This window comes from Xiphophorus hellerii, chromosome 14 (genome assembly GCF_003331165.1).
Source record: "Xiphophorus hellerii strain 12219 chromosome 14, Xiphophorus_hellerii-4.1, whole genome shotgun sequence".
Classification (NCBI taxonomy): Eukaryota; Metazoa; Chordata; class Actinopteri; order Cyprinodontiformes; family Poeciliidae; genus Xiphophorus; species Xiphophorus hellerii.
The window spans coordinates 29064531-29079164 of NC_045685.1; the positions used below are offsets into that span (position 1 = coordinate 29064531).

Here is a 14634-nt window from a genome sequence, read left to right on the forward strand (position 1 = left end):
TTTTACTGATCACATGACTGACATAATAATCATGATGATGTCACAACATTAAACCATATTCATGATTCAGATTCAGTTTAAAATACTTTATTGATCCTAAAGGGAAAATAACTAAACTGTGATCAGAAGATTATTGAACATTAATAATTAATGATGTTTTAACCATTTAACCTCTACAGATTCTATTAGACTCCTCCTCCAGCTCCAGGCTGTTGGACCTTCAGAACCAGCAGAACCTCAGCAGAGAGTCCTGACCTGATCTGGTCCAGAGGAGATCCAGATGATCCTGATTGGTTCTCCTACAGATGATTTATACCATCATGATGACTCACTGCCTGCTGAGCCTCTGATTGGTTCGTCTCCAGTTCAGCCAGATGTTTCCAGCAGCAGTTTTTGTTCTCCAGATGTTATATGATCACTGGGATAGTAATTATAATCACTATAACTCCTTCTGTCCTCCACCAACCTGCTCTACCTGGTAACTAATGACATCATCACCTGCTGCTCTCTGATTGGCTGGTCTGAAGGTAAACCAGGTTCATTCTCATTGGTTCTCTGAACCAGATCAGAGTGGGCGTGTCTAGTGTCACATGACCTGCTGCAGCAAACAAACCAAGATGGCTCCGCCCAGCTGCCCTGATGTTACCCAGCTGCTCCAGCAGGGGGCGTCTGACTCTCTGTCTCTGGTGATGAACAGAGAAACTTCTTCTGATGGTCTGATCTTTATAATGTTATAATATTTATAATGTTCAGCTCAATCAGCTGATCTCTGATGTAAACAATGAGGCTAAAGCGTTAGCAGCACTGAGATCAGTTTCAGCAATAGGGGAACTTCCTGTGTCACAGCTTGGTAATGGCAATTTGTAGTTTAAGTGACACATGACATGATTTCTGTATCAGATTTAATATAAATATGAGTCATTTTATTTTGAACAAAAATAATACAACTGATTCACTGAGACTGGTTCACTTTAATGGGAGCAATGATACCTTTAATCTTAGAATGAAAGTTATCTACCAGCTCATCTCCATGGTTACTGATCTACCTTGACCTCTGAGTTGACCTTTAGTTTTTCTGCAGGTTGTTCTGGGCTGTTTGGTTATCAGTCATATTATAGGCCTGTCGATAAACGATAAATCAATTAATCGTACGATAAATGAAAACTATCGACGTCATTTTAATTATCGGCATTATCGTCTCTTCCGGCCTTTTTCTCTTTCTGTTGATGACACTGAATGAAAAAAGGCTCAACTCCGGTGCTCTCCACTGACCTCTGACCTCATTTCCTTAGTGTAAAGCCCAGCGCAGAGACACAATCTTAGAGCTGTCGCCGATTGTCGGCCCATTTTCAAAACCTGACAGACCCACACATTAGCCGACAGAAATCCTAGGTATAACGGTTCGATCGGGTTCGTTCCTGCCGTGTGGTGTCCAACAATGGGCACAAAATAATGGCTACAAGTCCAGTGAACTAATTTTAAAACCAGGTATTAATCAATGCTTTACTACAATCTACCTGCAATGCATGTGGCTAGTGTCAGCGTAAAGTCCTGACTGAATGAAAATCATTAGAACCTATTTATGTCACGTTAACGAAGAACAGCTGAAAAGTTACCGGGTTTATCAACTGCGGTAGCAATTTCGCTCCAACTCCTCCTCTTGTCATTTCTATATTCTTTACATGTTGAATAAACATTAATGTTGTTTCCACATATCGTCTCCAATGTCCGCTGGACTTCTGGTTGCTCCGTGTCAGCTGTTTGGGATTCCCCTCCGTAATTTCCCTCAGAAAGCACTGAGGGAATCCACGCTTTCTGATTGGCTGCCTGTCACATTAAACAGGCTGCGTTAAGATCCCAGTCGGGGAAAAAACCCTGATTTAGATCGGAGCGGCAACGAGGATCTACCGTAACACACCACACAATCTTAGAAAGACCAACGATCTAAGGGGAAAAATAGGAGCAAAAAATCATGTAGTGTGAATTATTGCATCAGGTAGTCGATGTGCCCATCTTCTCTATTTAAATCTAATTATTACTGAAGGGCAACATAATATACAGACTTCATAATCTGCACTCTTGTGGTTGAATGCAGTATTTATTTCCACTTTGGCTTTATGTTGTTTAGTTTTTATTCAAGTGAGTTTTTTATTAATGGAGACTGAGAATCCATTTTATTTTTGTTTTTGGTTGTTTTGTTTATTTTGTTTATCAGCTCAAGTGTTAAATATTCTTTTGAAAATAAAGTGTATCTATCTTTGGCAGGAAATCGCATGCATTATTACGTCATTTCCATTAAATCAGTGTAAAAAGGTCTTCAGACAATATTATCGTTTATCGCAATAATTTTTTGAGACAATTAATCGTTCAGCAAAACCTCACTGTTATCCTTTGCTGTATTTTCTACAGTTAAATACCACAAAATGCCCAGTAAAACTACCATAAGACATCTTTACAAGTAGTTACTGTAATTTGCATTGCATTATGGGTATAGTACATAGTATTACAGTAACTTACTGTATGTTTTGAATTTGCAGTAATTTACTGTTTACACATTACAGTAGTGGTACTGTACTTATAATATACAGTAAGAATTATATTTGATTCCCAACGGTCATCATACACTGTTAGCCTTTGCTGTATTTTTTACAGTTAAATACCACAAAATGCCCAGTAAAACTACCATAAGACATCTTTACAAGTAGTTACTGTAGTTTGCATTGCATTATGGGTAAAGTACATAGTATCACAGTAACTTACTGTATGTTTTGAATTTGCAGTAATTTACTGTTTACACATTACAGTAGTGGTACTGTACTTATAATATACAGTAAGAATTATATTTGATTTCCAACGGTCATCATAGCTGCTTCATCGTGGTTCCCTGTTTCTGTATTTTTACTCCTTTAGTGGTTAACATATTTTTAAGGCAGAAAGAGAGAATGTACTTTTGATTTTTCCACATCCTAGCTAACATTAACATGCAGTTTATCTAGCTACGTCATCAAGCGTGGCTTCACTTCCAACTGTTTTCTGATGACGTTTGTTTTAAACTCCGAAGCTTTTTCTCTCCAAGTGCAAGTGCAGCTCTGTCTCCGTGCTGTGGGCTCACACTGCTTCAGCTCTTCAAGACAGGTAAAAAAACACTTCTTAGAAAACTGTTTGAAGCCAAAACCTAGTCTGGAAATGTACATTTTAGATGGAGTTAACGTAACTTATAGCATCATGCTATAATGCTAAACTTAGCATTATAGCATGAGCTGGTTTGTGCTGGTTAGCCTGGTAAAATAACGTTACCTTTACTAACTCTGGTGTTTTATATAACTGGCATATTGCAACCTTATAAGTTACGTGTCTGTAAATGAGGTGAAAGATAGGAAAATATGATGGTGTTAATTTTTGAGCTGGTTCGGAATTAACGTTAGCTACGGTGCTAATTTTACCGTTGAAGGTTTTAGCTTGACTTTTACCGCTTAATCTTCCTCGGGCGGCTTTGGGTTGAGATGAGCTCAGTGCTGAGTGTCTGTTAGCATTGTTGCTACATCCTTTGTCGAACAATATAACCTTAACTGATAATTGATCCCCCCCCCTTCTCTTTTTTTTTTACATCTAATGACTGTTCATTTGTTTAAACTATGATCTTGCAAATGTTAAAAGTGCAGATTAGCTACGTAGGTCAGCAAGGATGAATTTCTAACATTGTTCTTTTTTTTTCTTTTCTTCAGATGACCTTTTTTTTGACTCCCAAGCTTTTTCCCTCCAAGTGGCTGTGCAGTTCTGTCCTGCTGACTGCTAACATAGCTTCATCTCTTCAAAAGACAAGACAACAGGTAAAAAGACAGCTCTTCAAACATATTTGAAGCCACAAAATAGTCTGGAAATGTAGAGGAGCAGCTAACCTAATCTATAACTTTGAACTTGCTACAGCTGGTTAGCCTGCTAAAGTACCATTACATCTCCAACATAGTGTATAAGAGTCTGTAAATGAGGACAAAGGTGAAAAACATTAAAGTAGTTTCTGTTATTTTTTGAGTTTGTTCAGTCACAGTGGCAGGTGGACAAAAAAGTTAATTTCCAACCCTGGTTACACATAAGGACTGTTCACATGTTTAAACCATGCTCCTGTAAATTTAAAGTTAAGTCAGTACTAACAGGTGCAACTATGTACAGGTGTAAATTCTGCAGCATTTGTACTTCAGAATTTACAGAATTTTGTAGTCATGTGAAGAAACATCAACACACAGCTAATTATCGGTTTGCATGTGGAATAGAGCAATGTCCTGCTTCCTTCAGAACATTTTCTGCATTCAGGTCCCACATGCACAGGAGTCACGGCCATTGCAGAAGTCAGACTGAACACTTGTGGAATGTAATGCTTTAAAAAATGCATTTAGCCCCACAAACTGTCATTCACATCCGCTGTTTCAGAGTGGTAGCAGGATGTAGGGGTAAAATCTAGTCTAGTCTCCGGGATGAGGTTCTCACAAACCTGTTGTAATCTGAGTGAACTGGCCCTTTAAATATAAATTACTACCAGTAATTCATATTTAAGAGAGTTTTCCTTTTATGTTTTAAAGGTATCTTCCACCAAGATGTCTGTTGAAATGGAAATGACCTTACCCACTACACCGAGGGTAATCATGCTTGGTAAGAGGAATATTTTCTAACACTATAATTTTTTTGTAGCAGTGTATGTAATTGTTATGGTAGTCTGTACTTTTACTCACTAGCGTTAGCCTGACAAGGGTTTGTCTATTTTAGGAAATAGCTTGATGTCTGCAACCCGGTGGATGGTCAGTATGGAGGAGAAGGTATTTTTCCAGCCTGAGCAACTACATGACTTTGCCAGCGTCCTTGCTGTCTTTTTTGGGTCATATTATGTCTTCAATCTGGAGTATCAGGAGTCAGCATCCACCACGCTGGAGATGATACAACGGTAAGTACTCTACACCAAGCCATTTATGAATTAAATTTAATGACAGTTTGACTGATGATGAAGAACCATAGCTGATTGCTGTATTGTACGTCTTCATTAAAAAATACAATTAATATATTTTATTTCTGTTAAAAGATTCTTTGTGAGGATCAATCCAGATGTTGGTAACCAATTTCATTTGTAGTACGCAATCTTTTGAATTACTGAAGACTGACTGACTGGTTTTGCCATAAACAATCCAAAAACCTGAAGTGAAGCCAGTCCTGCTCATTCTTTATGCAGCTTCTATTATCACTTCAGTCCAATTGATTTTTTTTAAACAAATTATCAACTTAATGCTGCTTTATGACAAAGATTTTATGCATGTGAACATTGTCACTTCAGCTTAATTTGTCAACTTCCTGTCGATTTGAAAATGTAGATAACTTCCTGACCATCTCATGACCTCCCACATTGTCTGTCTTATTCTTTACAGTTCAGCTTCCACAAGATGGATCCCACTGATTTTGTTTGACGAATGGAATAAAAGTTCTTCTGTTGTAGGAAATGTGTTCTATGGTTTTGTTGTTTTACAGCACATTATATTGTATTGTGACATTGCGAATATGTAAATGGATTTTATTTCTACAAATCTGCTGAAAATAAATACCTGTTATTCACAGTACTTGGACTAAAATTTCTTTTATGAAATTTTTCGGTTTATGGTAAAATATTCTTATGTTAAAGAAATGTAAACTTTAATTTGCAGTAAAACTCTGACATTATGTTGTGAAACAAGTTTACAGTAGACCAGCTTTACTATAAAATACAATTACTGTATTATACTAGAAACTACATTTACAGTAATGCAGTTATAACTGTAAAGCACACTCACAGTAAAAATTAACTGTGAAATATCATAACAGTAAAGGTACTGTAGAATGGTAATTACAGTAACTTACTGGCAACAGTGTTGCCAGTAAGAGTACTGTAGAATGGTAATTACAGTAACTTACTGGCAACAGTGTTGCCAGTAAGGGTACTGTTGCCTTACTGGCAACAGTGTTGCCAGTAAGAGTACTGTAGAATGGTAATTACAGTAACTTACTGGCAACAGTGTTGCCAGTAAGAGTACTGTAAAATGGTAATTACAGTAACTTACTGGCAACACTGTTGCCAGTAAGGGTACTGTTGCCTTACTGGCAACAGTGTTGCCAGTAAGAGTACTGTAGAATGGTAATTACAGTAACTTACTGGCAACACTGTTGCCAGTAAGTTACTGTAAAATTACAATAAAAGGTCTAACAGTGCTGTTATTGTGACAGGCCTATATATATATATATATTGTCAAGAAACCTGAGCTCATCCCACTTCCCCATGCTGGAGATTTTAGTTTAACAGTAATAATAAATAAAGTTATCTTTAAAATGAATCACTCAAGTGACATCAAGGCCCAACAGTAAATTAAAACTTCAATAAAATCAATCTGGTTGTTTTTGTCTCCTGCAAACTTTGCTTTAATTCTACTTATTTTTCTATCTAATCATCAGAAATCATAATCAGATAAAGAGATGAAACAGGAAAAGCAGGTTTCCTGGAAAAAGAGGAAGTAAGTTTCCAGCCTGCAGATTTATAAAAATAAATGAGACTATTCCTTATTTTAAAGCATGAAAGTTTTAAAAAATGAAATCTAAACATTTTGAGTAATTTGATAAGATTCAAAGTAAAATACTTATATTAATATTAGTTTACTTATAATAATATTTACACTTATATTTGTGGGAACACTTACAAGAAAAACAAGTAACTGTAACTTTGGTATTAAATAATAAGAATCATGGATTATTCTTGGTTTCTTTTCAGAAAACATCTGTAATAACTCACATTAAGATTATAATAAGGATAATTAATAAGTTATAAAATCATAAATGAATGATAAATCAGAGAAGCTAAAGAAAAGAAATGTGATTTTGACATTGAACTTGAAATGGTGTAAAAAAGTGTAACTGCAATTAAACATCACTGATATGTTGGAGGTAGATGGTAGGTGAAAGGTCAAAGGTTAAGGGAAAAAGGGGAACTAACAGGAGAGCAGAGATGATCAACGCTTTATTTAGAAACAGATTGTTGAGCAACATAAATGTTTCAGAGAAAAGGTTGTGCAGGCAACAAATGTAGGAGGTTGATCAACCCTGAGACATTTGCACAGACATCAGGACATAATGTCTGTAAGACAGTGATGGATATGAGATCATCTGTCCAAGCAGTCAGCCAATGAAACAAGCACAGCAACAGTGCTAGCCAATGCTAACGCACCACAAGGTGGATAAACCCTATAAAAGGTGGGAGCAAAAGAGGAACCTTTTGTTGGATCCTCCGGGCAGCTTCAAGCCAAGAGATGGACAAAGAACTCTGCAGCTGAAGAAGAGCCGGGGCCACGGAGCCGAAGACTGTCCTGCTCATGGAGACCAACCGGTCAGGCCCACAACCTGTGGCTTCACATCGCACTTCTCTCATCGGCTGGGTTCAGACCCCAAAGACAAAGATGAAGAAGAAGAACTGGTGCCTTCCTTCCTGCCAGCACCAAGTCCTGTGTGACCTCACCATCCATGCGGAGAAGAAGCTCATCAGACCTACAGAGATTCCTGCCTTCGCTGATCAACATCTTCCTCCTGCTGCAACACCTTCTTCATCATCAGGCCAGGTCTGGGGTTCGAAACGCCAAACTCCGTCCGTCTCTCTCAAAGGTTCCCTTTTTTAGTTCTCAGTATCAGCAGTAGGGAAAGATAGACTAGATGATTGATTTTACTTATTTGATTATTTCTGCTACTGAATTAAGCTGTACTGACCCTTGCAAAACTGCCTTACTAATAAAATATTTAGCATAAAGAAAATCTAAAAGATGTTGTGGACATTCAGTTAATGAGTCACCTTAAAGTTCTTTGATGGTTGTAAAATAGCTGTGATGTTTGATTCTGGAGAGGAAAAAGTGGAAAATGTTTTTAGGTTGCTGGTAGCCCAAATGTAAAAAACAACATCCTTGGGACTCGCCCGAGTCACTAAAACCTACCTGGTTCAATAACAAATGCAAGTTGTAAAATAGAGAACGAGCGACCGTTAACAGGTGTGCTCTGTGAAACTAGTTGGCTGTAGGCTGCTCAGTCTGGCTAATTCACAGGGGGAAGAAGGGTGGGACACCTGGATGGTGGCCGTCAGAAACCAGGCGAATCGTTTCTCGAAACCAGATTAAACAGAGTTTACTTCAGTTCTGGATTAATCCCAGCAGATTTAGGAAACTCAATTAACCCGTTAGAAGGAGAGCTGGTAGCACATCTCCCCTCTCAGAAGAGGAAGTACGAGAGTGAGAGAGTAGAGAAAGGAGGGGCGGATGTTGCGCAACGACAATATAAATATATATAGATATTATTCCTTCTCTTCAATCTGTCACCAGTTTTCCTCCTCAGTTCAGAGGTCATTTATTCTCTGGACCTAAAACTGCTGAATAATCAGATCAGCTGCAGAAACAGGAACATGAAGCTGATTGGAGACGATCTGATCGTTTTTATCTGATCAGTTTCTCCATCACTTCCTGTGGTTCATGATCACTAGTTATATTTACATCACTAATATGTTAAAATCTTTTCTGCGAATGTCAGAAAAACAATTTAATAATCATGGTGTTTAAATGAAATTAAAATCTGACATGAATATGTTTGTTCATGCAATAAATAAAAATGATGGCAGTGAAAGATGTAAATATGAAATATATTCATAAATCAGCCATGGTGGCACAAGCATCTATCAGCCAATCAGAGGAGACGTTGGCGTCTGATTCAGGCGTTGGAGCAACAAGCTCCGCCCACTAAGGAGCGCCGACATGTTTGGAGTTTTGGAGAAACTAGTCGGCCATTTTCCAGAAGATCGATGGATTTAAAACATTTAAATTAAATAACTTTATGAATTATGCTGCATTGAAAGTTCTGGTGGACCCGGCTGCTCATTATCATAACAGAACAAATATATAAAGTAAAAGAGGAATATGGATTCTCATATAGAGAATATTAAATACAAAATGATTTTTCATGCAAAACGTTTCTATTAGTGAAGTTATGCAGAAATATGAGGCTGCAGATGATAAATGAAGTTTAGGAGTCAAAAGAAAAGTTCTGAACGTTTCATCACTAAACCCAAATACCAACATCTACAAACGGACCTGGTTCCTCACAACTCATTGAGTATCTGCCGGTCCACTGGACCAACACCAGGAGGCAACGGCATCATAATGGAGCAGAACGATACAGAACCCAGTGAACCGTCCAGAACCGTCCAGAACCGTCCATCACTCAGGCTGAAACAACCTTCCAGCTCCTGCAGCAGGTCTGGTTCTGCTGCTGCTGTTCACTGCAGAACCAGAACCAGAACCAGACCTGCTGCAGCAGGAAGAAACAATGGAGGAAGGCCAGTGCTGCAGGTCAAAGGTCACCACACCAGGATCTCCAGGTTATCCAGGCACATCAACAGTGAACCAAGATGACCAGGTTTCCCTCCACCACAGGAAGTTAGTCTCCTCACTTCCTGTGGCTGCAGCAGCAGCTGCAGCAGCGTATCGATGCTCCATCAGCCTGGAGCAGCCGGGTCCAATCTGAAGGTCAGAACCGACTGACTCCTGCAGTTTGATGGTGAAAACTAGAAACATGCAGAGGATAAAACTGCTGCTGATTTAATTTATAATAAGTCAGACAAACTCCAGACTATAAAAGTTTTTATTGAGATCAGATGATGGAACCATCCTGACACCAGAGGTTCTGCTTTTGGTTCTGGAGACACAAACAAACCAACTGAACTGGATGAAGGACAAGAAAGTGATAGAAATAATTGATCATTTATTAACTGAAACAAACTGACAGTAAAACTTGTTCACTGATAAAAACATCAGATTAAAGTTTAATGTTATAAATGAAAGATTTAAACTTTCTAAATAGTTTATATTAAATTTACATCAGTGATGAAGAAACTGATTCAAGTGAAGAATTAAAAAAAAAAACAGTTTGAAAAAGAACATAAATCACTGATAAACCATCGACCAATCAGCTTCAGCCAATCAGCTCCAGCCAATCAGCTGCACTCGTTCCCTTTGATCAGGAAGAAAGTTCCCACAGCGACTCCCAGCAGGCCGATGGTCAGACCGACTCCACAGAAGATGGCCGGACCGGGACCGGACTGAGGATTGTCCATCTCCACATCTGGAGACACAGAGAGACAAGAAACATCTGGATGTTTAGTTTAATCAGGATTAATCAGGTCTGGGCATGTCTGACCACATCTCAGTGGAGCTGATTCCTGTCTACAAGCCTCTGGCCGGCAGAACTAAGCCGACCACCAGAATAGTTCAGGTCTGGACTGAGGAGGCCTCCTCTGCTCTTCAGGACTGCTTTGAGCATACAGACTGGAGTGTGTTCAGGGACGGCGTAGACTTGGAGGAATACTCATCGTCCGTTCTGTCCTATGTTCAGTTCTGCACCGACGCTGTCCTCCCTGTTAAGACCATAAAAGTGTTTCCAAACCAGAAACAATGGCTGGACAGCACAGTACGGGCCCTGCTGAAAGCCCGGGATGCTGCCTACAGGTCTGGAGACAGGTTGGCTTATAGCAGGGCCCGGTCGGAACTGAAAAAAGGTATTAAGCAGGCCAAGCTCCAGTACAAACAGCAGATTGAGGAACATTTCATCAACAACAACCCCCGAAGCATGTGGAGAGGCATAAGAACCATGACGGACTACAAACACAGCACTCAGCTGACCAGCCGCGACCCCACCCTGCCTGACACCTTAAACAGTTTCTTTGCCCGCTTTGACACGGCGGGCAGCAGAGAAGCCGCACATCTACCCCAACTGGAAGAGCAGCACCAGCCTCTCGTCCTGCAGAAGCATCAGGTGACGTCCACCCTGAGGAGGATCAACACCCACAAAGCTCCAGGACCGGACAAGGTGTCAGGCCAGACGCTGAAAACCTGCGCCGACCAGCTGGCAGGAGTGTTTCTGGACATTTTCAATCTGTCCCTGCAGCTCGCCACGGTTCCTGAGTGTCTCAAGTCTTCCACCATCATCCCTGTACCGAAGAAGAGGTCCATCACCAGCCTGAACGATTACCGGCCCGTCGCTCTGACCCCGGTGATCATGAAGTGCTTTGAGAGGATTCTTCTGAGGTACATCAGAGAGTTTATCCCCGCAAACCTGGACAGCCTTCAGTTCGCCTACAGAGCGAACCGGTCAACAGAGGATGCTGTCTCCATCACTCTGCACACAGCCCTGACCCATCTGCAGCATCCCAACACCTACGTCAGGATGCTATTTGTAGACTTCAGCTCAGCATTTAATACCGTCATCCCAGACAAGCTGGTGCTGAAGCTACTCGAGGTGGGGCTGCCCGCTTCACTGTGCCACTGGATCAGAGACTTCCTCACCAACAGGCCTCAGGTGGTGAGAATAAGTGACTCAACATCGTCCCCACTGGTCCTCAACACAGGCACGCCGCAGGGCTGTGTGCTCAGCCCAGCTCTCTTCACCCTGTTTACACACGACTGCGTGGCCATCCACCCCACCAACACAGTCGTGAAGTACGCGGACGACACAACAGTAGTGGGTCTCATTTCAGACAACAACGAGACCCACTACAGAGAGGAGATTCTGCAGCTCACTCAGTGGTGTTCAGCCAACAACTTGGTGCTGAACACAGGGAAGACCAAGGAGGTCATTGTGGACTACAGAAGGCCCAGGAGGACGGATCACACTCCCCTTCTCATAGATGGAGAAGTGGTGGAACGTGTGGACAACATCAAGTTCCTGGGCCTCCACATCACGTCTGACCTCTCCTGGAACACAAACACCTCCCACCTGGTGAAGAAAGCACAACAAAGGCTCTTCTTCCTCAGGAAACTGAGACGGGCTGGACTTTCCTCACTGCTGCTCGTGAACTTTTACAGGGCGATGATCGAGAGCATCCTCTGCCTCAACATGACTGTGTGGTATGGCAGCTGCACAGCACTGGAGAGGAAACAACTGACACGGGTGGTGAGAACAGCACAAGGCATTGTGGGATGCCCCCTCCCAGACCTGGACTCCATTTACATAGGCCGGGTCAAGAAGAGAGCTGGATCCATAGCCATGGATCCCAGCCACCCGGGCCACAGACTGTTTGTGCCGCTGCCATCAGGCAAGCGGTACAGGATTATACGGACTACAACAAACAGACTGAGAAACAGTTTCTTCCCCACAGCCGTCAGAGCCATTACTCCCTGCCGCCCCCCCCTCCCACACATATCATAACCTCGCAATCACACATACATATCCCCCACCCCCACACAGCCACATTGTTCTGCACTTTGCACTGTCACATTATCTGTACTCTGCCATAATTGGACCTGCTGCTACTTCTTTGGATGGTTGAGTGCCTTTAGTTAATTTAGTTGTATATATTGTTATTATTATTATTGTGTGTTTGCTTATTTATACTGTATATATTTGACCTTTTGCACGGGAGCTGCAATGGAAATTTCGTTGAATTCTGTTCAATGACAATAAATGCTATCTCTATTCTATTCTATCTATTATTAAATTAAAGGTTCCTGTTCAGGCTTCTGGTCTAGTCAAAGTCTCCTCACCCCAGGTTCTGGTCTGTGGTTCTTCCAGAGCCAGATGCTCCACTGTGCAGCTGTAGATGTCTCCCAGCTGAGGGACGAACTGCAGCCTGGAGATCTGGGTGAAGGTGCTGTCCTTACTGGGAAAGGGAACGTTGATGCTGGTTCCTTCAGTCACTTTCTGACCGTTTCTGGTCCAGGACACGTTGACCGGAGCCGGATAGAAACCAGAGACGTGACAGACCAGGATGTTCTTCTCTCCCAGCTCCACATCGTCTCTGGGGTAAATCACCAGGTTGGAGGGGGCATCTGGGGAGAAACCAGGAGGGTAACTGGAGGAACTGGACCAGATGGAGAAACTGGTCCATGATGGTTCAGAGCAGAACGTCTGATGGACCAGTCAAAGTCTACAATGTTCAGAGGACCAGAGAGAAGCAGAAGAATTGATGACCTGATCTAATGTAGATCAGTAAATGGTAAACTATGGAGGCGTTAAAGATCCAAAGTAAACCCAGTGGTTCTGGTCCAGTTGGCAGCAGAACTCATCTAAAGGTCCATATTTTATTATTCTAAATTGAATCAGAGTCTAGAACATGTAGGGCTTTAGGACAGGTTCTAGAAAAGTCCATCTCTGATCATCCAGTCAGTCATCAGGTTAGATCTGTGGTTCAGGAATAGACTGACTCTAGAAACGTCACATTCTAGTTCATGTCTATGGGGCGGGGCTAATCAACAGCAGGTCTGGTAGAGATTAGAAATAAACTGATGGAAAAGTGTCCAGAGGAACTGGATCAGAACCAGATCAGAACCAGATCAGAACCAGATCCAGACCTTCAGTACGACCTGCTTTGTTTTTCTCTATTATGGGATGTTCCCAGTAACCATCATCGTCTTTACTGGGAGTTTAGGACAGTTATTGTTTATTATTTATGTAAAGATGAAAACGATAAATTTCTGTTTTATTTCTAATTAATCTAATATTATAACTCTACCTCTGACTGAATCTCTGTGGGAATATTTTAGTTATTTAGTTTCTTTTGGTTTCTGGTTTATATTTTAAATTTCTTAACTTTACAAACTTATTGATGGTCAGATGGAATAAAATTAATAAAATGAAAAGTTTTACTTGTATTAATTATTTTATAAATCAGATGAAGAGCGAGATATTAATATTAATTAATTCACATGAAATAAAATGTTTAATAGAACTGACATATATAAAATCAGATTATAATATCTGATTTTATATATTATTAAAGCTCTGCGTGTTATTAATAATTAATAAACAGTTAATAATTATAATATTAGATTAATATAAACTGTAATAAACTGAAGCAGCTTTAATTAACATCATATCTCAGATTTGAGACATTATGATTTTTCCTCACAGACTGGATTTCATTTATTAAACTATTGTGATTTATTAATAATTATCAGTTTATTTCAAAATAATCAGCTGATCAAAGGTGAAAATAAATCAGTTTAAATGATTATTGTTCTTTACCGTTTTCATCTGGAATGTCCTTCATGGCACTGCGACAAACCTTCAGGTTTGATCTGCAGACCTGTAGATTAGCCAGAGCTGCTTCATAAGCTCCTGGGTAGCTGATATGAACAACAAAAGGAGGTTGAGGTTCGACTCCTTTTCCCTTCTTGAAGTCGGCGTACCAAACCTCTTCTCCATCCAGAGTGAACATGAATTCTCCATCAGAGTCTGAACATCCTAAGATATTAAGGTCCTCATGTAGAACTAGAAACACAGAGAGAGAAACTGATGAAGAACCTGCAGCAGAACCTCCAGAACCCAGTGGCTCCATCAGAACCAGTTTGGACCCGGTCAGAACCAGTGTAACTCACCATCAGCAGAGACCCAGAGGACCCCACAGAGGAAGAGGAGCAGCTTCATCTTCATCTTCATCATCTGTCAGCTTCAGAGACTCTGAGAGAAACTGAAGCTGCTGCTGAACCAAACGCTGGCAGCAGCCAATCAGAGGGCAGGAGGGCTGTGACGTCATCAGGAGCTAGGCAGAGGAAGGCTGGAGCTCTGAGCTGCTGGAGACCAGGAACTGGTTCTGGAGGAAAC

At 40.8% G+C, this 14634-nt stretch overlaps 1 protein-coding gene across 1 annotated transcript; it reads right to left on the reverse strand.

Annotated features, from left to right (window-relative positions):
* Nucleotides 1-9660: 9660 nt before the first annotated feature.
* LOC116732271 (H-2 class II histocompatibility antigen, E-D alpha chain-like) lies at nt 9661-14540 on the reverse strand. The gene is made up of 4 exons (XM_032582327.1): nt 14409-14540; nt 14056-14301; nt 12576-12860; nt 9661-10158 (listed from the first exon to the last, which is right to left on the reverse strand). Exons 1-4 carry the CDS (start codon nt 14470-14472, stop codon nt 10031-10033), a joined length of 723 nt encoding a protein of 240 aa, XP_032438218.1. The 5' UTR covers nt 14473-14540; the 3' UTR covers nt 9661-10030.
* Between the last annotated feature and the right edge of the window lie 94 nt (nt 14541-14634).

Coding starts and splice junctions, on each gene's coding strand:
- LOC116732271 (XM_032582327.1), bottom strand. CDS start 14,472: ATGATGAAGATGAAGATGAAGCTGCTCCTCTTCCTCTGTGGGGTCCTC. Junction 14,302..14,408: donor CCTCTGGGTCTCTGCTGATG/GTGAGTTACACT, acceptor CTGTGTTTCTAG/TTCTACATGAGGACCTTAAT. Junction 12,861..14,055: donor GGACATTCCAGATGAAAACG/GTAAAGAACAAT, acceptor GTTTCTCCCCAG/ATGCCCCCTCCAACCTGGTG.